This window comes from Syngnathoides biaculeatus, chromosome 7 (assembly GCF_019802595.1).
Source record: "Syngnathoides biaculeatus isolate LvHL_M chromosome 7, ASM1980259v1, whole genome shotgun sequence".
NCBI classification, from domain to species: Eukaryota; Metazoa; Chordata; class Actinopteri; order Syngnathiformes; family Syngnathidae; genus Syngnathoides; species Syngnathoides biaculeatus.
The window spans coordinates 29,089,524-29,111,762 of NC_084646.1; the positions used below are offsets into that span (position 1 = coordinate 29,089,524).

At 41.1% G+C, this 22,239-nt stretch overlaps 1 protein-coding gene across 1 annotated transcript in view; it reads left to right on the plus strand.

Moving 5' to 3' along the window:
* brinp3a.2 (bone morphogenetic protein/retinoic acid inducible neural-specific 3a, tandem duplicate 2) overlaps positions 1-22,239 on the plus strand; it is an 80,063-nt gene that overhangs the window by 53,428 nt on the left and 4,396 nt on the right. Inside the window, exons 4-7 of the mRNA XM_061825688.1 lie at positions 882-1,072; positions 8,510-8,615; positions 10,397-10,633; positions 11,670-11,892. Coding sequence (XP_061681672.1) covers positions 882-1,072; positions 8,510-8,615; positions 10,397-10,633; positions 11,670-11,892 — 757 coding nt within the window. The remainder of the gene's footprint in view (positions 1-881; positions 1,073-8,509; positions 8,616-10,396; positions 10,634-11,669; positions 11,893-22,239) is intronic.

The window sequence follows — 22,239 nt, forward strand, 5'->3', positions numbered from 1 at the left end:
TTGGTAAAGAAGGAGCTATTTTTGAAAGGTAAAGATCTCAATTTACCAGTCCATCTATGTTTCTACCCTCACATATGGTCACGAGCTGTAGGTCATAACTGAAGGAAAAAGATGCCGGGTACAAGCGGCCGTAATGAATTTGCGCCGCAGGGTGTCTGGTCTCTCCCTTCGAGATACTGTAACATGAGAAGCTTGGTCATCTGGGATGGGTTAAGACTAGAGCAGATTCTCTTCTGCCTTGAGAGGAGCCCTATGAGGTGGGTGGGGCATCTGATTCAGATTTCTCCCTGGTGAAGTGTTCTGGGCACGTCTCATGGGAAGCAAACCCCGGGAAAACCCATGACACGCCAGAGAAACTACATCTCTCAGCTGGCCTCGCAACACCTTGGAATCCCTCTGGAAGAGCTCGATGAAATGGGTGGGGAAAGGGAAGTCTGGGTGTCCCTGCTCAAGCTACTGCCCCCACACAAATCTGATACATTTCTGTAAATCGCCAAAATAATAAAAAATTATTGTTGACAAGACTGAAAGATTCAAGATTCCTTTTTTGTGTGTACAACAACACTTTTTTTTTCCGTCAATATGAAGAAAGATGCAACCAATCTGACAAGGACATTCTTCATCATGCAGCAGTCTAAAGAAAATATAAATGAATTGGCCTCCCTGTTCCAGTTCCCTTGGAATGACTGTATTGTTGTTTACATGTATGTATGTGACACCACAGATTAAGACTGAAATAAAAAAAAAAATCACTTTCAGATCATTCTTTGATGTTTATACCATCCAGAATAAATCTTGAAGGTCAATGGAAATAAGTGGCGTGAACATTTATTTACAAATTACAACAACTTTACAAATTCTTATTGTTTTTTTTTGTGCAGGGGAAGAAGCCTTAAGTATATTTGTTGACAAAAGAAAACTCAGTAAGAAAGGAGAGGTGAGCGATTACGCAAGTAATTCATCGACTGTCACTCTGGAAGCTTTGCACCAGCTGGCCGCCTCCTACTTCATTGACAGGGAGAGCACTCTGCGCAAGCTGCATCACATCCAGATTGCCTCCACTGCCATCAAGGTAAAACAAAAAAAAAGAAAAAACTTTTTTGTTAGAAGCACATACTTCTTGAGACACAAAAAGCTGTGATATGAATTATTTAATTTCTGTCTCTATGTTCCTTAAAGCGAGAACATTAATTGTGAAGCAACATTCCATCACTATTCTTCTCTTCTGTATCATTTGAAAATTTACATCTATTATAATGACAAAATATTAAAATTATCTAATCCTTTGGATCATATTTACATCCAATCTTTTCTGTTACTGGATTCATGACATTTCTTCTCTCAAGACTGTGATTATCAGAATATATTTAAAGAGTTGCATTTTGAACAGTGTTTATGCAAACATTTAGAGCATTTGTCCCTCTGTAATGAACATTAGCAAAATAGTTTTTTTTTTTTTAATGGAACCCAAGTCATTTATCTATGTAATAACCTGATGTTGACTTAGTAACTAATCTTCACGCAACATGTAAGAGATATCAAGGAGAATAGATCCAGTAGGATACTCCACCATGTGCTAGACACTACTATGTTTTTTGAATGTTAAAATGTCTGGCTTTGACTGCAAGTATGTAATCTAAGATCACAGTCATGGTCCTTCCATTCAGAGAGTTATGGAAAGTACCCAGGGAAATGTGTCATATAAACCCTTTTTAGAGTGAAATCAAAGCACACTTTCTGCATTGAGGATGTTCTATATGTCTTGCAATGTTTCATCTTAACAATTCATTTGTTCGTGCTTGTAAAAAGAAAGACAGCAAGGAGATGATGCTTTTTTTCAGTGTTCTCATAATAAGATTTAATCTCCAGCAGCACATTAAACCAGCAGGAAACACTGATGAGCACAAATGGTGAGGAGACGATAAATGAATCTTGTGAAACAGTGCTTGTGACAGGTTGCTGCCACTGGTTGTCACCTTCAGGTACCACAGAGCAATTATGGTGACAGAGGAGAGGCTGCCCCTTACTTCTGTCTTTTTATTCCTTGAAACGCAGCTACATTCAGCGTATGATATGTGGCTGTTGTAGTGGAACCTGAATTAGCCTTTCCGTAGAATGTCAGAGCTGTCTCTGGCAAAGGAAGGCTATTTCTTCCTGCTTGCTTGGAGGACACGTCTGAAGCGCAAAGGCATATACTGTGTTCATTTTTGTAGCTTCAGAGTGGAAGCGGCGGGGAGTGTTTTTTCATGCTCTAAAGGCAGCCATCTGCTGTAACTGACAGCCAAGAAGTGTAAAGAGTGCGAGAGGGAGATTCACCTCCAACACTTTTAGAATCGAGTCGAAGAAGAATAATTCCCCCAGTCTGTGTATCATTTCCATGGGGCAGTGACCCACACAGTAGCAGAACGGATCCCTCTAAGCACTCTCTGTATGATTTGAAATCAAACAAGTTGAGGAGGGAAGGAAAGAGACAAACCACAGCACCTGCCCTGCTGTCAGCATGCAAATGTGAAATTGAAACTCATTTTGCAGTAAAAGCATATTACTGTTATATTTATGGCTGAAGAATGATTGTAGGAATCTTGGATCCTAGCATGCTCTTCTTGGAATGGATTGGTTTGCTTGCATGACATACATGACCTATATATATTTTCTCCATCTCACTGTGGTTCATTGGAATCACGTGCCGTCGAAATGGCGTTGTTACCTTTTTCCTTTTGAGATCTTTTGGCAGACTTCATTTTGTCAGACAGGCTGTTTTAAGAGATTTCTTGATTGAAGATATCTTGAGGTGATGTGGTATGGGTGTGATCAGTGAAAATGAACCATTAAATTTCATTATCCAGAGTCCAATTCATGATTGAACAAGGTGGGATGTTATTTGTTTTACGCTGGGCCAGGTAGCTTTGAATATGTTTTCTCTCCCTTAATAAATAAAAGTACCCTTCAAAAACATAATTTTATGTTTACTTGGGTCATCTTTGTTTAGTTAATTTCGTTTGTTGATGTCAAACATTCAAGATAGGAAACTGTGCACAAATAGAAGATTTTGAGGGGGGCACCAGTACTTTTTAATGGCAGTGTATCTCGTGAGATTGGTTGGTAACCACTTCTGGGTGTCCCCTGCGTCTTGGCCTAAGATAGCTGGGTTAGGGTCCAGATAAGTAGTATGGAAAATGAAAGAATTAATCTATACAGTAGTACCTCTACTTATGAACGTCAGTAGTAACAAAAAATTCAGGTTACAAAACATTTTGTCAGAAAAATATTGTCCTTAGGAAATTCAGGATAGGAAAGGAAAAAAATAGGCCCTGAATTCCCCAAATCCACCAAATAAACATCCCTGTATCTTGGTTTGTGCGGCGCAACAGAGCTGTTCTCCCGTTGGCTATCGCTAGAGCATATTCCTGGCATCCCATTGGCTCAGAGGGACGTCATTCTTTACCCATGATGCTTCCCTTGGACACTCGACTCTCACCTGATCCCACTAGCACTGTCACACGCTGTCACATTCTGACATTGGAAATGTACAAAATTTTCATTTGTTTTTTTTAGCAAGTTTATTCATCTTTCTTCACGTTGGGCCCCAAGAAACGTTAGTGGAATTAATTGGTGTGCGTGCGTACATTTGAACGTATATTTTCTTTGGCTGTCAAAGTTTGCCTCCTTCTCCATCCCACAGGATGCCTTTTGCTTGTCACTCACCATTCTCTTTCTTCTTCTTCTTCTTTCTTCAGAGACAATAATCTTTCGTGAGATGTGATTTCTGCAGTTTGTACGGATGGAGGTCCAGTCATACTGGGAAGAAAGTCTGATTTTGGTGCGCTAGTAAAAGCCAATCCACCATACACCATTGCTACGCATTGTATTCTACACAGATAAATATTGGCAGCAAAAGCCTTGCCCTAAAAAATGATAGAAGTATTTAAATCTGTAGTGAAATGTGTGAACTATATCTGAAATAGTGCTCTGAGGCATAGTGCTCTGAGGCACTGAATCTTCAGTGAGCTGTGTAAAGAAATGGATGCTCAGTTCGAAGTACTTATGTACCATTCTAATGTTCGGTGGTTATCCAGGTCCCGATTAGTATTTTTGCCTTGTGTGTGGAATTAGCCTTGTTTTTTTTAAGCGCACCAACATTGCCATGCAGATTGCTTCAAAAATCTGAGTTCATTCTCATTTTAGCATACATGGCTGATATTCGCAGCTCTTAATCACCTTAATTAGCAAATGCAGGGGGTGGAGTCGACATCATGGAAGCAGAAGAAAACCTGAAGGCTTTTCAAAAAAAGCTACTTTGATAAAAACGACGAACAAAGAACAAGAACTTCGCAAACATTCCCCTTCTTGACAATTGTGTAAGTAAAATCGAAGATGTGTCTCGAATTGGTAACATTTCTGTACCCATGGAAGTGAAACAAGCAATTGCCATGCACTTACATGAGCTTCCAAAGTCTTTTGATGGATACGTTCCTCCACGAAACTCATCTCCAGCATAGGTGACAGGTGCTCACGTTTGATGTTGAGATAGCAGAAGTCAATGATGAATACCTCGACGAAATCATTGAAATTCAGCAGAGCCAGGTGCAAAAGCAACTCTTCGGAACAACAACACTCTCAACGTTTTGGTGTCAGCAAATGGAAAAGTATCCAGTTATTGTCAAGACAGTCATGGAGTTTTTTATACCATTTGTTACAACAAATCTTTGCGAGCAATCATTTTCGAGAATGCCGGACATAAAAACAAAGAAAAGGAATAGACTTTGCTGTGACAATTACATGAGAGTAGCGCACTTACAAAGGTGAAGGCACGCGTATCCGAACTAGTCTCTCAAAGGCGACAGCAGAAGTCACACTAATTTGCAGGTATGTAATTTTCTGTGAGTTCATGGACTATATTGGTTTTGTCCTGCATGGTTCATTTTGAGCACCAGTAGAAATACTGTATGTCTTCAATTTGAAAAAAAAAAATCACATTTTATTTTGTACTAAAGTAGGGTTCAGTGAATGTGCATTTGAAACTGGTGGGGATTGGTAGCTAGTTAAGAACTACTGGATTAGGGTATTTAAATGTAAAATGCGCTTATTGTTACGAAAAATTCACAGGATGAAACGTCTTCCGGAACGGATTAATTTCATAAATAGCGGTACCACTATATAGTGAAGTCAATTCTTAATGTAATTTTTGACAATTCTGCTATTGGTTGGCAATCAGTTCAGGGTGTACCCCACCTCCTGCCTCCTGATAGCTGGGATAGGCTTTAGCACTCCCGTGACCCTCTAGAAATAAGAAGCTCGGAAAATGAATGAATGAGTGAGTATTTGACAATTCCTTTGGCTCAACTGTTTGAGATGCCCTACCACTCACACTAGACATGATTGTCATTCGACACACAGTGATGAACACGATGAAACAAACTCAAAATCAGCGTGAAGTATTTTCATACAATGATCTTGTGTACAGACTCTTAGTTGTATCATCCCATGATGGTGAACATATGCAAGCAAATAGTTCTTACACTAGAAGATTGCTGTCTGAACTAGTCTTGGCAAAACAAGTTAGATTTAAACTTTATTTTCCAGCACTATTTTTGCACGAGTGGAATACGATATATTTATCTAAAAGAAAATATACTGCACACAAAGGAATCAAGTTCAGGAACATCATAAATGTTTGCTTTCTTTTGTCACTGTGAAGCCACTGTTTATACTATGTGTATGTGTGTGTGTGTGTGTGTTCATGGAAGTAAATATGCGCCACAAGGATTTGAATTAAAAATGCCATGGAAAATTTTATGTTGTAAAATTCCCATTATTATTTCAAAGTGATCACATTTTCAACAGTTGTATTTCAGTTTAACTTTTGAATATTCACAAATTTGTCAAATAAAAAAAATTCAACCTTTAAAATTAAAATGCAATATTTTAAGTGTGAGATTTAACTGGCTGCAATTCGTTGTCTGAAATTCACCGTCTAAATTGAGTGTTAAGAAGGCAGGGTTACTTCACGTCAGAACCCAACACGCAGCCAAACCAATTACGATTTCTTAGTCATGTGACATTACATAATAAGAAAGCGTAACTGGATTGGCTGGGTGTTGGGTTTTGAACTGAAGTAACCCTACCTTCTTAACACTGAATTTAGACGGTGAACTTCAGACAGTGAATTGTAGCTAGTTGAAATTCAGACAGTGAATTGTAGCCAGTTGAATCTCACGAGACTGAAAATATTGCGTTTGAATTTTAAAGGTTGAAGTTTTTTTATATGGCGAATTTGTTAACACTGGAAAATTAAACTGTAATACATCTATTGAAAATGTGATCACTTTGAAATAACACTGTGAATTTTACCACATACAATTTTCAGTGGCATATTTAATTAAAATCCTGGTGGCACATATTTACTTCCATGGGTTTTTTTAAACGAACGGGTGGCATGATTTGTCTTAATCAAGAATGAGTGGCAGGGACCATTCAGAGGAATGTAAGTAGTCCACAAAAGACTGCTGTTCTATATTTGTTTGTGTTGTTCCAACTAAAACGTTAACACGTAATGAGAGTGTCATAAAAAAATTATTCAATCTGCAATGAAAATGATGTTGATACCAATGGATTATTTATCAAATCAATCAATAAAAAATCTTTCCTTTTGTGTATGTCACATAAGCAATTTGGTTGGTCAGAATCAAATATTCATTTGATGGCTTCAACTAACATTGTACAATGAGCATAAAACTTCTGACAAGATTAGTGACATTGGTTTGTGGAGCTTTGATGTAGTCAGAAATCGTTACTTTGCAAAACAAAATTGCCCGTTGTGTTCATGATCATTGAAACACCTTTACATTAAAATGGTACAGATATGAACTTTATCAGTTAGAGTTAAAATTTCTGTATGATAAGACAAAGATATGCATCAGTAAACACATTTTGAACAACTTTGTCCAATATATCTGAGATGTTGGCTCGTAATCATCAGTGAATTGTGTGACCTTTTCTCCAGTAAACATAACTGAAGTGCTATTTAAGCTGGATCCATACCTCTTGAACACACTTGAAGTGCTTGAAGCAAATTTAACATTCACTTCAGTGAATCACAAAAATACTATGAAAAGTGTGTTAATGTGAAAATGGAATTTGATTAATTGCTTGAAGATTTAACATGAAGAAAATCACATCTGCTTCAGTGGGCTATTTTGCCCGTGTTTTTTAATTTGTCATTTTGTCAGTATCTCAACGAAATAAGATTTTGCTCTCACAATTATTTTTTTGGGCATTTTTCCACTCTGTCTTGTTGCACTGCTTCCACTGTTCACTTTTATTTAAATGAATGTGCTGACTACTGCAAGCACGATAGCACTTTGATAAGAATACAGTATGCCACAGTTTCCCACAGTGTTCTCACCTCCACAGAGCCACGTGTTTAGATACAGAGGGCCAATTTTGTTATATTTAGTATTTTTAATATAATAGCAGCTGTGATGCAAACCGGAAATTGATTGCTCTGCTCATCACTCAGTTTTTTTCCATACGCTATATCGATAGGCTTATCAAATAATGCCTTATATGCTTTCAATATTCATAGACTCTGAATGCCAGTGCTGTATCTCATTTTCTCACATTGATGTCAGCAATAAAATTCATCATGAAAGGGACAGGGGATTTATGATGTGATAGAAATTTTATTAGAGAAGAATTGCAGTCAGATTATTTCCCCCACACCTTTCCAGCCCCCCTTTCTTTATCTCATGAATGTTTTTCTATGTATTGGACCGTACATTTGATTAGCAAACACCATGCAGTGTTCTTATTCTTGTAACTCATTAGAGTTTGAAAGGTCTTCCGGAAATTCATTATTGTTACTGATCGACTAACTCTTGTTGTTTTACCCCATCCATCTGTCATATTACACCAACTAGCAAATGACAAGAATGATCAGGACAAATGGCTGAACAAAATATATTGTCTCCACCCACAAAGACAGAAAAATGAGAATCACTTCAGCTATGTCCTTGCAAATGAAGTGAAACAGGATGTTGTGCTAAAATTTTTTGTGGTCAATGAAACTTTATCAATCAGACAAAACGAAAATCTGTGTGATTTTAACACACATTACCATAGTGTTAATTACCATGTCCATATTTTTCTGTACATTCACAGGGACAACTGATAAATATTATTATTTTATTCAAACAACATACGGTGTTAAAATTTTTGTTCCTCATATCAAAAGTAACATTTTCAGAAAAAAAAATTATCCCCATGGCCTTAATTAACACCCGTCTTAAGACATTGATGTGTAGTTTCTGGAAAGGAGTAAGGATAACGTGAATTCAAGATTTGTGCTGCAGATGGTTTTAAAAGCCTAACGCCAATGTTATTTTGTTTTTTTTCTCTCCTCAATATATCCTTTATATAACCAGTACCACTATCGTTACATTGACTTGATTGTTAAGAGAAAGCCGAGCTAAATTTTATAGTGAGGTCTTCTATTTTTCTTGTTTCCCAGGTGACCGAAACACGCACTGGCCCCCTTGGATGCAGTAACTATGACAACCTTGACTCTGTTAGCTCAGTACTGGTTCAGAGCCCTGAAAACAAGGTCCAGCTGCAAGGTTAGTTTTGTTTGTTCACATTTATAATGTTAATTTTTTCATTATTAATTTTCATCACATAGAGGAAATTCATATTTCTCTGTGCTGAGTGTTTTGCGTTTGCATCACAACACACATGCACTCACAGGAAAAATATACAAGCAAAGGAAAGCTGTACCAACTACAATGTACAGTAACATCAGTACAGAGCCTCCAAAGTTGAACACAATCAGTTCTCTGATCTATTTTCATAACTGGTGAAAACCCTCCATGGCAGGTAGCACAACTGTACACCAGGAGCAGGTGAGACCAGTCTTGGTAATTTCGTAGACCAGCACAGCCCAGCGGATCTGATAGCTGGCGGGCTGCGGCACTGTCGGTGTGTTATGTTTCTTCTTTTATTTTTTTCACAGTTTGACCACAAAAAGTGAAAACAACAAAATAAATAAAATGGGATGCATACATAGCTCCTTCTATACTTTTTAAATTGAGCTTTGGTGTACCATCAGGACTCACAAGGGATCAAGAAGAAGGAAAAAAGCCACATAAAAATAAACCACAAAGTGTAACTTGAGGAAAAGCATGGGAAGGAACTTTCTTAATAAAATTCAGGCTTATCACTATGCCTTTGTTAGGGGCACCCACAGCTTTAATATTACAGTTGCCCATGCAATGACCCCAGTGCACACAGTAGAAGCACCATCCTTCTCAGCCGGCATTGATGTCATGGGAAAGGCAGCTGCCTGCAGTTCAAAGTGGAGTTTCCACTACAAAATGAACAGCTTGATATTCCCAGAGTTTTTCGAGAATTTCTCTGGACGAGAAAGCTCTGGCAGACAGCAGCGGAGGTGGCAGACAGCAGTGGAGGTGGCAGGTTGGGGCATGGTGAATGATTCACGAGGAAATGTTGGTACAGTGGCGGTATCGGGTGCTGTGCCAGTGACTTCCTTCTTCTGAATCATTTTGATAAGGACATCAAACTGTGAGGTCACTTGTCTCATCTTGGTGGCCTGGTCTTCTGGTGATCTGGTCGTCCCTTTGGATGAAGGCGGAGGACAGCAAGTTGTTCATCCTGCTTTGTGATACGTTGTCCCTGTGTTTGAAAGTCTTTACACACCGGGTCTGAGTCTGCTGTGCCCATGTTATGGCCAGTTCATTCTGTCAAGGGCAGAACACAGGATAGAACCCAAATGCATGATTCCAGAAACAAGTGACAGTTCGAGAAGATAATTTTAATTACTGGCAAAGGTTGGTACGCAGGCAGGCAGTCCAAAAAGGCAACAGTATCCTAATTGTGAGGCAAAAGGCAATGTTGAAAAACAAGGCAGGGTCTAAGCTTAGTATATTGAATTAGGAATGCTGGAACTTGACGACAAGGTACAATGAACTGGCAACAGACAGAAATAGACACAAGGTATGAATTCATGATGTAATTAGGGCAGACGAGGCACAGGTGGGAAGGCTGCTCACAGCATACGAGGCAGGGGAATGACCGCGCCCATGACATATTGAGCTAGTATGCATGGCAGTTGTTCAAGTTATGGCCAACTAAAGAGGCATATTGTCCCTCAAAATGAAAGTCAATTTGTTCATCTGCAAGGGCTTTGGACATTTTGGGTTCCACTGTAATACTGTATGTGGAGATGACTGAACATGTTTATAGATTAAGTATTAGACAGTCACTAATGAACATTCAACCATCAATTTTCTATAAGCAACTGTTGACTGTGAATCAACCCAGAGAAAACTCACAAAATATAGGATGACTTTCAAACTGTACTAAACCAAATTTGGTTTCCCAGGTTTGCAAATGATACTTCCAGACTACTTGAAAGAAGGTTTTGTGCAAGCGGCTCTAAGCTACATCGCCTGTAACGGAGAAGGGGAGTTTCTCTGCAAGGATAGCGACTGCTGGTGCAGCTGTAACGCCAAGTTCCCAGAATGCAACTGTCCATATATGGATATTGAAGCCATGGAGGAGAGTCTGGAGAGAATCACAGAGACGTGGAGGCAGCTTCACAAAGATTTTGAACAATCAGGTGAGCATGTACCCTTGAGGATAATCAATTCTAGGTTCCACATGCAATACAGCCTTCATATTCATGCCTTGTCATGGACAATTGCAGGAAAATCAAACTTTCAAGATATAAATTATTCATATGACAGGGACTCAATATGAATTGACATGTTGCACAGTCATTGTTATACTTTCCATTCTTTGTTAGTCCTTGTTTTGCAACTTAAAGGGGCACTATAAAAAGCTGTGATTTTTTACTTGGTGCAATATCTTTATAGGACACATTCAAAATACCTCACAAGCAAGCAGGCAAAATATACAGCATTTGCCTCAACTAGTTTACAGTTTGTGAGGAGCAAATTAATTAGTAAAAAAAAATAAAAATTCCATTAATATTACTGTGGTAAAATTATTGAATGGAGGCTCTTAGCATGTTTATTGCGGTCATGACAATAAGGTGACTCTTATTCTAAAATATATGGATGTCATTTTCCCCCCTTCTTATCCCCTAGCGCAATTACTTTCAAAGTTTATTTTTAATAGTCAGGTGCAAAGAGAGGTCAGGCATATGCCTAGTATCCAAACATCCCAGTTGTCATTATGTCTTTCAGCAAAGGATATCAGTGATTTCCATACTGGCACCTTATCAGCTCTAGACCAGTAAAAATATATAGTGTTCAAGCCACTAAATAAGGATGGTGAATAAAATCAATGACCGCTCCCCAACAACAAAACATTTGGTTAACTGGTTAACAGCTGTTTCTCAGCCTTATGTTTTGCAAAGTTACATTGCTGTAGCCTTTAGGGTCCAAGTCAGATTTATTTATTTATGAGATACTCTGTTCGACTTGAGTCTTGATGTCAGAGATCTGCATGAGACACTCAATTCTTCCTCACCAAATTCATGATCCCACAAAGTTGGAGTCAAAGATAATGCTATGCTAAATTTTAGTGGAACAAGATTTTCTTGGCACAACCTTTTGTGCTCAGAATTTCATTAATTGAATGAAGTTATTTATATTGTGTAGGTGCTTCATGGGCTGTTTCTGTTGTTGCAGATGAATTCAAAGGCTTCTATGCAAGGCTACCCCAAAACCATTTCCTGAACATGTCCACAATCCAACACTTGTGGTCACTCGACACCTTATTCAATGGGCGATATGAGCAGTTGGAGAACAACATGCGTGTCCTTGCCAAGCGTGCAGAGAGAGTCATCTTCAAACTTTTTAGTTTAAGTAAAAGATGTCACCGACAACCGCAAGTCCGCTTACTGAGAGAGAGGTGAGCAAAATCACCAAAATATTTATTTTTCCATATCAGTCTTGAATAAACAGTAAGTATAATACAGGGATCCAAACTCACTTATTTTGTCATATTAGGCACACAGTAATTTTAGTTTTTAGGAGGTGCAAACTAGGGATGTCATGATCAAAACCCTCTAGAATTAATTCTCCTTCTAATTATTGGGGAAGTATATGATAATTGCCCTCCCCCACCATTGCATTTATTTTTTTTTTAAATGTATTTATTGACTTACTACTAGCATGATTTTTTTTATCATTTATCAGGGATGGAGTTTTATCCTTAAACTGTGTGTGTTGGAGCAGAGTGTATGGTATAAACGGTGCTGTACAGAAATTGAGACAACAAAATGGTAAATGTTAAAAAGTTAGCAATTGCTATTGGCATCAGTGCGCTAGCAATGAACAATTTTGGTCGAAAAACACCAATTGCGATTCAGGTACCCCAAAAATCGTGTGATATGTACCCCAATTTCCTCAGCATAATATACATGTTTCCCCCCCAAAAATGCCAAAAGTCAATAGTGTGAATTGTATAAGGGTATCATGGAATATATAAAAGACTTTCACATTTTAGAAATGTTTGCAATATTATAGAGGTTGTGAAAAATCTGGAGCCAACACTTTCATTCCAATATGACAGAGGAGGACGCAAACCTTTGACAGCTAAAAGAAAACATCTGTATGAATCTATACACGCACACCACTTAATTCCACTAAAGTTTCTTGGGGCCCATGGTGAATAAAGATGAATCTTATTCTTCTTTCTTCTTTTCCTTTCAGCTTGTCCCATTAGGGGTTACCACAGCGTGTCATCTTTTTTCCATCTAAGCCCATCTCCTGCATCTAGCTCTCGAACACCAACTGCCCTTATGTCTTGCCTCACAATATCCATCAACTTTCTCTTTGGTCTTACTCTCGCTCTTTTGCCTGGCAGCCCCATCCTCAGTACCCTTCTACCAATATACTCACTCTCTCGCCTCTGGACCATCAAAGTCTGCTCTCTCAACCCTTGTCTCCAAAACATCCAACTTTAGCTGTCCCTCAAATTAGCTCATTTCTAATCCAATCCAACCTGCTCACTCCTAGCGAGAACCTCAACATTTTCATTTTTGCTACCTCCAGTTCTGCTTCCTGTTGTCTCTTGAATGCCACCGTCTCTAATCCGTACATCATGGCCAGCCTCACCACTGTTTTATAAACTTTGCCCTTCATCCTAGCAGAGACACTTCTGTCACATAACACACCTGACAACTTCTGCCAGCTGTTCCATCCTCCATGGACCCGTTTCTTCACTTCCTTACCACAGACAGGTTCTGGATTGTTGACCCCAAGTATTTGAAGTCGTCCACCCTCGCTATCTCTTCTCCATGGAGCTTCACTCTCCCCCCTCCGCCCCTCTCGTTCATGCACATATACTCTTTTTTACTTTGGCTAGTCTTCATTCCTCTCCTTTCCAGTGCATGCCTCCATCTTTCTAATTGTTCCTCCACTTGATCCCTGCTATCACTGCATATCGCAATGTGATCTGTGAACATCATGTCTGAGGGGATTCTAGTCTAACCTCATCTGTCAGCCTATCCATTACCACAGCAAACAGGAAGGGTCTTAGAGTTCATCCCTGATGAAGTCCCACCTCCACCTTGAATTATTCTGTCACACCTATGGCACACCTCACCATTGTTCTGATGCTCGCATACATGTCCTGTACTATTCTACCAAATTTCTCTGCCACACCAGACTTACCCATGCAGCACCATAGTTCCTTTCTTGACACTCTGTCATGGGCTTTTTCTAGATCCACAAAGACACAATGTAGTACTTTCTGAATTTCTCTGTACTTTTCCACAAGCATCCTCAAGGCAAATAATGCATCTGTGGTGCTCATTCTCGGAATGAAAGCATTCTGTTGCTCGCAGACACTTACTTCTGTCCCAAGACTTGCCTCCAATACTCTTTCCCATAACTTCATTGTGTGGCTCATCAACTTTATTTCTCTTATTATTTCCTCTACATTTCCATTTTTCATTGTCTTCATGCCTTTATAACGTTCCACTTACTAATCATTGCCACTTCCTGGTCCATCAGACTTGCCTCTTCTTCTCTTGCTTCTCTTTCATTTTCTTTATACATCAACTTCTGAAACTATTCTTTCCCTCTATTTAGCACACTACTGGCACCAGTCAACACATTTCCATCTCTATCCTTAATCACCCTTACCTGCTGCACATCCTTCCCATCTCTATCCCTCTGTCTAGCCAACCTGTAGAGATACTTTTCTCCTTCTTTTGTGTCCATCCTGTTGTACATGTCATCATTTGCCTCATGTTTAGCCTTCACCACCCCTACCTTTGTCCAATGTCAGATTTCAAAGTATTGTTTTTACCTCTCCTGAGTCCTCTCAGTGTCACACTTCTTCTTTGCGATTCTCTTTTCTGGTATACCTTCCTGTATTTTTGAGTTACACCACCAAGTCTCCTTCTCCCTTTTCCAACCAGAAGACAACCCAAGTACTCTCCTGCCTGTTTCTCAGATCACCATGTCTGTAGTAGTCTCATCTTCTGGAAGCTCTTCCTGTCCATCGAGAGCCTGGCTCACCTCTTTCTGAAAGGCCACACAATATTCTTCCTTTCTCAGGTTCCGCCACATGGTTCTCTGCTCTAACTATGCCTTCTTAATCTTCCTACCCACCACCAGAGTCTACCTACACACCACCATGCTCTGCTGTCAAGCTACACTCTCCCCTACCACTACCTTACAGTCAGTAACCTCCTTCAGATTACTTCGTCTGCACAAAATATAATCCACCCGTGTGCTTTTACCTCCGCTCATTTAGGTCACTCTTTATTCCTGCCTCTTCTCAAAATAAGTGTTCACGACTGCCGTTTCCATCCTTTTTGCAAAGTCCACCACCATCTTTCCCTCAAAGTTCCTCTCCTGGATGCTGAACTTACCCATCACTTCTTTGTCTCCCCTCTTTCCTTCACCAACATGTCCATTACAAACTGCACCAATCACAACTCTCTCTCTGTCTGGGATGCTCAGAACTGTATCATCTAGTTCCTTCCATAATTTGTTTTTCAACACTAGGTCACATCCTACATGTGGGCATAGCCACTCATCATATTGTACAAAATACCCTCAATTTCAAATTTCAGCTTCATCACTTGATCTGATACTCTTTTCACCCCAAGAAATTCATAACCAGCTCTGCCTTTAAAATAACCTCTACTCCATTTCTCTTCCCATCTACTCCAAGGTAAAGTAATTTAAACATTGCTCTTAAACTTCTCGCCTTACTACCTTTCCACCTGAAAAATTTCAAAGTCAGTTTGTGCTGCCCTAGTACGACATTCAGAACAAAGAACAACATAGGAACAAGAACAAAGAACAAGAGACATTTCTTTTTATAGGAATTATTCCTTACAAGTCGTGCAAAATGTAAAATCTTCTTCATTTAGAACAGGTAAGAGATAAGTGTGTTAACATCCCACATTCTGTTAAGCTTGTACAGAGTGCCCTTTCCCATTAGCAGTTCCCACTATAGATCAGTGCAATGTCAATTGTGAGAAGAGAGAAGTTTAAAGTGACGAATCCTGCAGTATACAAAATATAGAAAAATAAATTAAAAAAATATATATTACTAATGGGCGGCACGGTGGAGCAGCTTTTAAAGTTTTGGCCTCACAGTTCTGAGGTCCCAGGTTCAATCCTGGACCCGCCTGTGTGGAGTTTGAATGTTCTCCCCGTGCCTGTGTGGGTTTTTCTGGGCACTCCAGTTTCCTCCCACATTCCAAAAACATGCAAGATTAATTGGACAGTCTAAATTGTCCCTAGGTGTGATTGTGAGTGTGGCTATTTGTCTCTATGTGCCCTGCGATTGGCTGGCAAACAGTTAAGGGTGTACCCCGCCTCCTGCCCGTTGACAGCTGGGATAGGCTCCAGCACTCCCTTGTGAGGATATCCAGAAAAGAAGATGGATGGATGGATGGATGGATATATTACTAATACTAATACGGATTGCACCAGCAGGATGTGAGTGAATGTCCTAACATGGTACATGGCAGAAAAATAGTGTGAAGTAATATCATTACATATATTTTGGACAGTAATTGAAAATAATTTAAAATAAAGAACATTTTTGAAAACCAAGCAAAATCTGGATAGGTACCAGCTTTCACAGCCAGACCCAGAAGGAACGACCTTGACCCCGCTCCTGACGTTGCCGGTGCTTGGCATTACAGACCATTCATTCTAGCTAAACCAAGATTCCGAAGTATTGTACAACAAAACTGCGAAAACTCACCCAAATGTGTCCTTTTTTATCCTCCCGTGGGTTCATCCTGACAGGATAAAGCTCTGGCTGTCACAGTTGAAGCTCGTTCATTAGCCGGGGAAATTTGTACGCATCTAACCATTACAGTTTATTAGCTGCTTAGCGATAGCCTCTCGTGCCAGTACTGGATAGAGCTCGTGCACCTACGTCACCAAAGTCACTGGCCATATCGAGGCTCTAGCAAATCATTATTGAATGCTAAGTCGGTTGGGGACGGCACGAAAATATGTCTTACAGATCGACGCCTAGAGTTTTGTCCGATACCGTTAAACATTTAGAGGTGATAATAAACGAAGATACGTGGAAAAATGAAAGACACATGGCATAGAGGACAGATAGAGAATAAACTGCTGGGATAGGCTTCAGCCCCCGTCCACGGAAGCGTGTTGCAGCCACACGTTAACCTACGTAAACATCACTGTGACTGACGGTTTATTTTTCTTTTTTTAAATACGCATTGGACTCATTTGAGAGCACAGCATATTTAAAATAAAAACATCTGTCGGGGAGAGGTTTACTGAAGTTTAACGTGTGCCGCAACACGCTTCCGTAAATGTTAGAGACAACTTTTTTTTTTTTTAAATGCATTGTTCTCAAATGAGCCAACTTGGCATTATAAATACTCGTTGGGAATTTGAGATTGAGAAGAATAATTCCTACCTGAAATGAAGTGATCGCTACACAGAAGTGTGTATTTGGTTGGGCACCATCCATCACGTTTAATTGCTGAAATCCATCGATCTTTTCTCAACTTTTCAGCTAGTATTCCATAGAATGATCTCTGTGAATAACTGTCTCATCCGACAACCAACGGCACAACAAGTCTTGCACATTGTGTATATTCTGCTCCAGTTCAGTGTCCCCCACACTGTGACAGCCAAGAAACCTGATTGATCTAGAGAAGATCTGTGTGGAGGAGTTGGCCAAAATCCCTGTGAAAACCTGGTGAATAACTCCAGGAAATGTTTGACCTCTGTAATTGCAAACAAATGCTACTGTACCAAATATTAACATTGGTTTTCTCAGGTGTTCAAATACTTATTTGCAGCTGTATCACACAAATAAATCTTTAAAAAAAATCATACATTGTGATTTCTGGATTTTTTTTTTTTTTAGATTATCTCTCTCACAGTGGACATGCACCTACGATGAAAATTTCAGACCCCTCCATGATTTTCTAAGTGGGAGAACTTGCAATATAGCAGGGTGTTTAAATACTTATTTTCTTCACTGTAGGACATATTGGACATATTCTCAACATCTATACCAACTCCTCAGAAAAGCTTCAAACAAATCTCCGCGGTCCATATAATGGGATTATTGACTACTTTTTGTTTTGTTTGTTTGTAATTATTTTAGACAAAAATCGGCCAGAAAATGCCAGATAGCGGTTGTTCTCTGTTTGGTGAAACATATCCATCCACAATGGGGGGCCAGAAAAGCAAGCACCTCTGGGGTGGCAAACATTGATTGGCTGTCAGTTTTCCAGCCGGGCTCATTGGGTTAGGGTTAGGAATTTCGATAATACTTTTTTCAATTTAGCGATGTTTCTTGGTGAAATCTGTGGATCTTTTAACGTATCCTCCAATTCCGATTGTTTTGGACATTGTGTCCCTTTAATGACTTAATTGCCAGAGGTTAAAACTGTTTGAATGCTTGTTACTTTTTTACTTGCTTTTTTACTGTACTTACTTTACAACCTTTCTTCATCATGTCAACCAACTCCTGAGCTTTTCCTGTCATCGTCCCAACATTCAAAGTCCCTACACTCAGTTGCAGGCTCTGTGCTTTCCTCTTCTTCTTTTGTCGAAGAATCTGCTTTCCTCTACTTCTTTGTCTTCCACCTACAGAAGCTAAATTTCCACTGACGGTCTGCAGTTTTACAATGCCGGGGGCAGTCTTTGTTCACCCGGGCCATGACTGATTCGGTTTGCCATTCATTAGAAGGAACACTCATATCTGTTTGCCAAATTTTTAACTGCGTGCCCTTCCTGCCGCAACCCTCTGCATTTATTCGGGCTTGGGACCGGCCTACAGATGGCACGGACTTGTGCCCCTGTAAGGCTGCATTTCTATCACACACCAAGGTTTCAAATCATCAAATCAATTGTAATATAACTCAGAGGCAAAGAAATACAAAATACAGTTTTCAAATGACAATACAATTTATTCAGGCACAAAAACATTCAAACCTTTCTGACCCTATGTGAAAATAAAGTGCCCCCTTAACCTTGTTGTTCCACCCTTGGCAGCAATAACTGAAATCAAGTATTTGTGATAATCCGTGAAGAGATTTTACATCGATCTGGAAGAATTTTGTCCCACTCTTCTTTCCAGAATTGTTTCAACTTAGCCATTTTGGAGGGGTTGCTAGCATGACATGCCCGTTTAAGGTCACACCACAGTACCCCAATTGGATTTAAATCTGGATTTTGTTTTGGATAATCCAAACGCTTCTTATTTTGTTGTTTTTGAGACATTCAGAAGTGGACTTGCTGGTGTGTTTCAGATTGTTGTCCTGCTATGTGATGCAAGAGCGCTTGGGTTTGTGGGCACAAACTGATGACTGGACGTTCTCTTCGATCGGTACCGGCTGCCCAAACAGAATACAGCTTTGATGGTCATTGAGGCAAAAATCCAGATGAAAGAGGAATTCAGTGAGGCCGTGAAGATTGACTTCAGGATGGCTTGAGGAATTTGTTTTCCACCATTGGGTACCTCAGGATCGGGAAGGCAGTGCACCTGTGGATAGTGATGATGGGGTGCTGCTGACGTCAAGTCAGGACGTTGGCAGTCGGTGAGGAAAATACTTCGAAGACCTCCACGCTTACACTGACATACCATCCCATGAGGAAGCAGAGGCTGGGTTCTCTGAGACGGGCTCTCCTATAACTGAGTTGAGGTCACTGAGGTGGTTAAAAAGCTTCTCAGTAGCAAAGCCCTGGGGGTGGATGACTTTCGCCCAGAATTCCTAAAGCCTCTGGATGTTCTGGGGCTGTCCTGGTTTAAATACTTCTGCAACATTTTGTGGACCCCTCAGGAGTGGAATCTCAGATTCAGGAGGAGCAATGTGGTTTTTGTCCCGGCCGTGGAACAGTGGACCAGCTCTAAACCATCAGCAGGGTCCTCGAGAGTGCATGTGAGTTCGCCCCACCACACTACATGTGTTTTGTGGGCTGACAGTGGTTCACTGGAGTCCCAAAGCCTTAGAATTGGCTTCGTAACTTTTTCAAGTGTGTTTTGTGTTCAAATCCAGCCACTTTTTATGGACTTTCCATGTTCTTCCCTTGTCTGTGTTGGTTTCCTCCTGTGACTCTGGTTTCCTCCCACATCCCAAAAACATGCATGGTATGTAAATTGAAGAATCTGAATTAAGTGTTAATGTGACTGGAATGGTTGTTTGTTTATATGTGCCCTGTGATTGTCTGGGAACCAGTTCAGGGTGTACCCCACCGCCTTAATGGAAGTCCCCTGACTCTAGCGAGGATCAGCGGAACAGAAAATGGATGCATGGGTGGATGTTTACATTTCCATCGGACAAATGAAAATGTGTGTAAGTGATGGAAATGGATGGTACACCCTGAACTGCTTGCCAGCCAATTGGAAACAATTCACCAACTCATATTCACATGCCCATGGGCAATTCAGAGTCCATGCATGTTTTCGGGTCCCAGGAGTGCTGGAGCCTATCCCAGCACACACAATCACACCTGAGGGTAATTTAGAGTCCCCACTTAATGCAAGCATTTTGGGATGCAGGATAAAACCGGAATGCCCGGAGAAAACGGACACAGGTACGGGGAGAACACGCAAACTCCCCACAGCCAGGAACAGCATTTTAACCCTGGTGCTCAGAACTGGGAGGCGGATGCTTTAATCAGTCATACACTTTGCCACATCTATCTATCTATCTATCTATCTATCTATCTATCTATCTATCTATCTATCTATCTATCTATCTATCTATCTATCTATCTATCTATCTATCTATCTATCTATCTATCTATCTATCTATCTATCTATCTATCTATCTATCTATCTATCTATCTATCTATCTATGCCAGTGGTAAAGATGTTTGACGACTTGCTCAGCTGAAATCAAAAGCTAAAATTCTTTGTCTACATATAGTTGGTCATGAGAGTGCTTTATTTAGATTTTCATACTCATATTTCCTCCCACATCCCAAAAACATGCATTCATTGGAGACTCTAAATTGCCCTTAGGTGTGATTGTGAATGGCTTTTTGTTTCTCAGTGTGTCACGACCAATCGATCTGTTTCCACTGCCACGTGCGCTTGCAGTGAATTCATTGATACAGCGATCTGGGAATGGCACGGCGGTGGATCCGTTGCCACAGTGACGTGAAACTTGCTCGGTAGCGGATCCGTATCCACGGCGGTGGCTCCGTCGCCACAGCGATGTGAAACTTGCTCGGTGGCTGATCCGTAGCCACTGCAGCGTGGACGTGAGTCAGCATTGAGTCTGTTGAAACCGTGACATGGGCATAACGCAGGGGTGGATCCGTTGCCACAGCGCGGGAGTCCGTTGCCACAGCGACGTGGACCTTGCTCGGTCGTGGATCCGTAGCCACTGCAGCGTCAACTTGAGTCAGCAGCGAGTCTGTTGCAACCACGACGTCAGCGTAGCTCGGCTGGTTCTCTAATCCTTGCCGGACCTGGGCCGTGAGGACCGCCAGTTTGGCGCTCTGCTGCTTTATTTCCGCCCGCATTTCACGACAGAAGACCTCGTGATTTAGTGACCCCTCCTCTATCTGGGCTGGAAGCTTCGCCACCAGCTGCGGGTCTGCTGGTTTAACCATTGCCGGTGAGGAGTGGGTGGACGAGGACGGCGTCATTGTTGCAGCGCAGCGGGAGGCACAAGGGAGCGCTCGGGCTGGGCGTCTCCTCTGGCCACCACACGGAGGACCTGAGTAGATGGCCAAGCGGGTTCCTACAAACGGATTGGAGGACTCTGACCTACTGGGCGAAGGCACTCAGGAGCTGGAAACGTGGGGAGGTGAAACTAACTGATTCGGATTAAAGATCGGGCGAAGAGATTCATAGTCAAAATAATCTGAGTTGTAGTCAGGCAGCCGGTTATATAAATCAAGGTCCTCCTCATAGTCCGAAAAATCAGAGTCCAAAAGAATATGAGGTGCTGGACGGGTCGTGGTCGGGACGTATTCATAGCTCGCAGGCGGAGCGTGTGACACGGAAGGGGAGGACATCATGGAGCCTACCCGGATCGGACAGGCTTGGTCCTCCGGCAGTCGGTCTACCTTGCGTCGGTCCCGGCATCGCTGGGTCTTTCCTGCTGGGTCCTGTTTTGGGCAGACCATTCTGTCACGACCCATTGATACGGAGGTAGGACCCGAATGCAGGACTCGAGAGACACAGAGGTAATTTGGGAAAGACGTTTATTGTTCCAAGGTCGGGGATTAGGCAGACAGTCAGGTGCAGCAGCGGTAGTCAGGACGTCGGGCGTAGAGAGCAGGTCCACAGGCAGGCAGGAGTCAGTACACGGGAGAGCGATCAAAGAAGGCAGGAGTGTCAAAGGAGTCAGGTTTACGGAGTCGGTCGGAGAAACTGCGGAGGTCAGTACACACGGGTTCATGATCAGAGATATGGGAGTGCAAGAACGGGGCAGGAGTTGCAAGGATCTGGCAAAGGACCAGTCGTCCCCAGGGTCCTATATACACCGGGGCCATGTTCATTCCCACTGCCACACAAGATTTGGTTCAAGAGAAATGAAGCCTCATATCCCACAAATATCTTCAGATTAGCATACATTTTACTTCACAATAAACTCCCATCTCATCTTCAAAGTGAAACAAATCTCAAAGAAAAGACTGGGAAAAAAAGGTTTGCAGATGGCGTGCATTTCCCCTCCTTAGTTAGCAATGGGGATTCAGGCATAAAGGAATCAGTCAAGAAAGTGTTACAGACAATAGCATAAGGGTTTGTGTGTGTGAATTTGCATGTGCGTGTGTG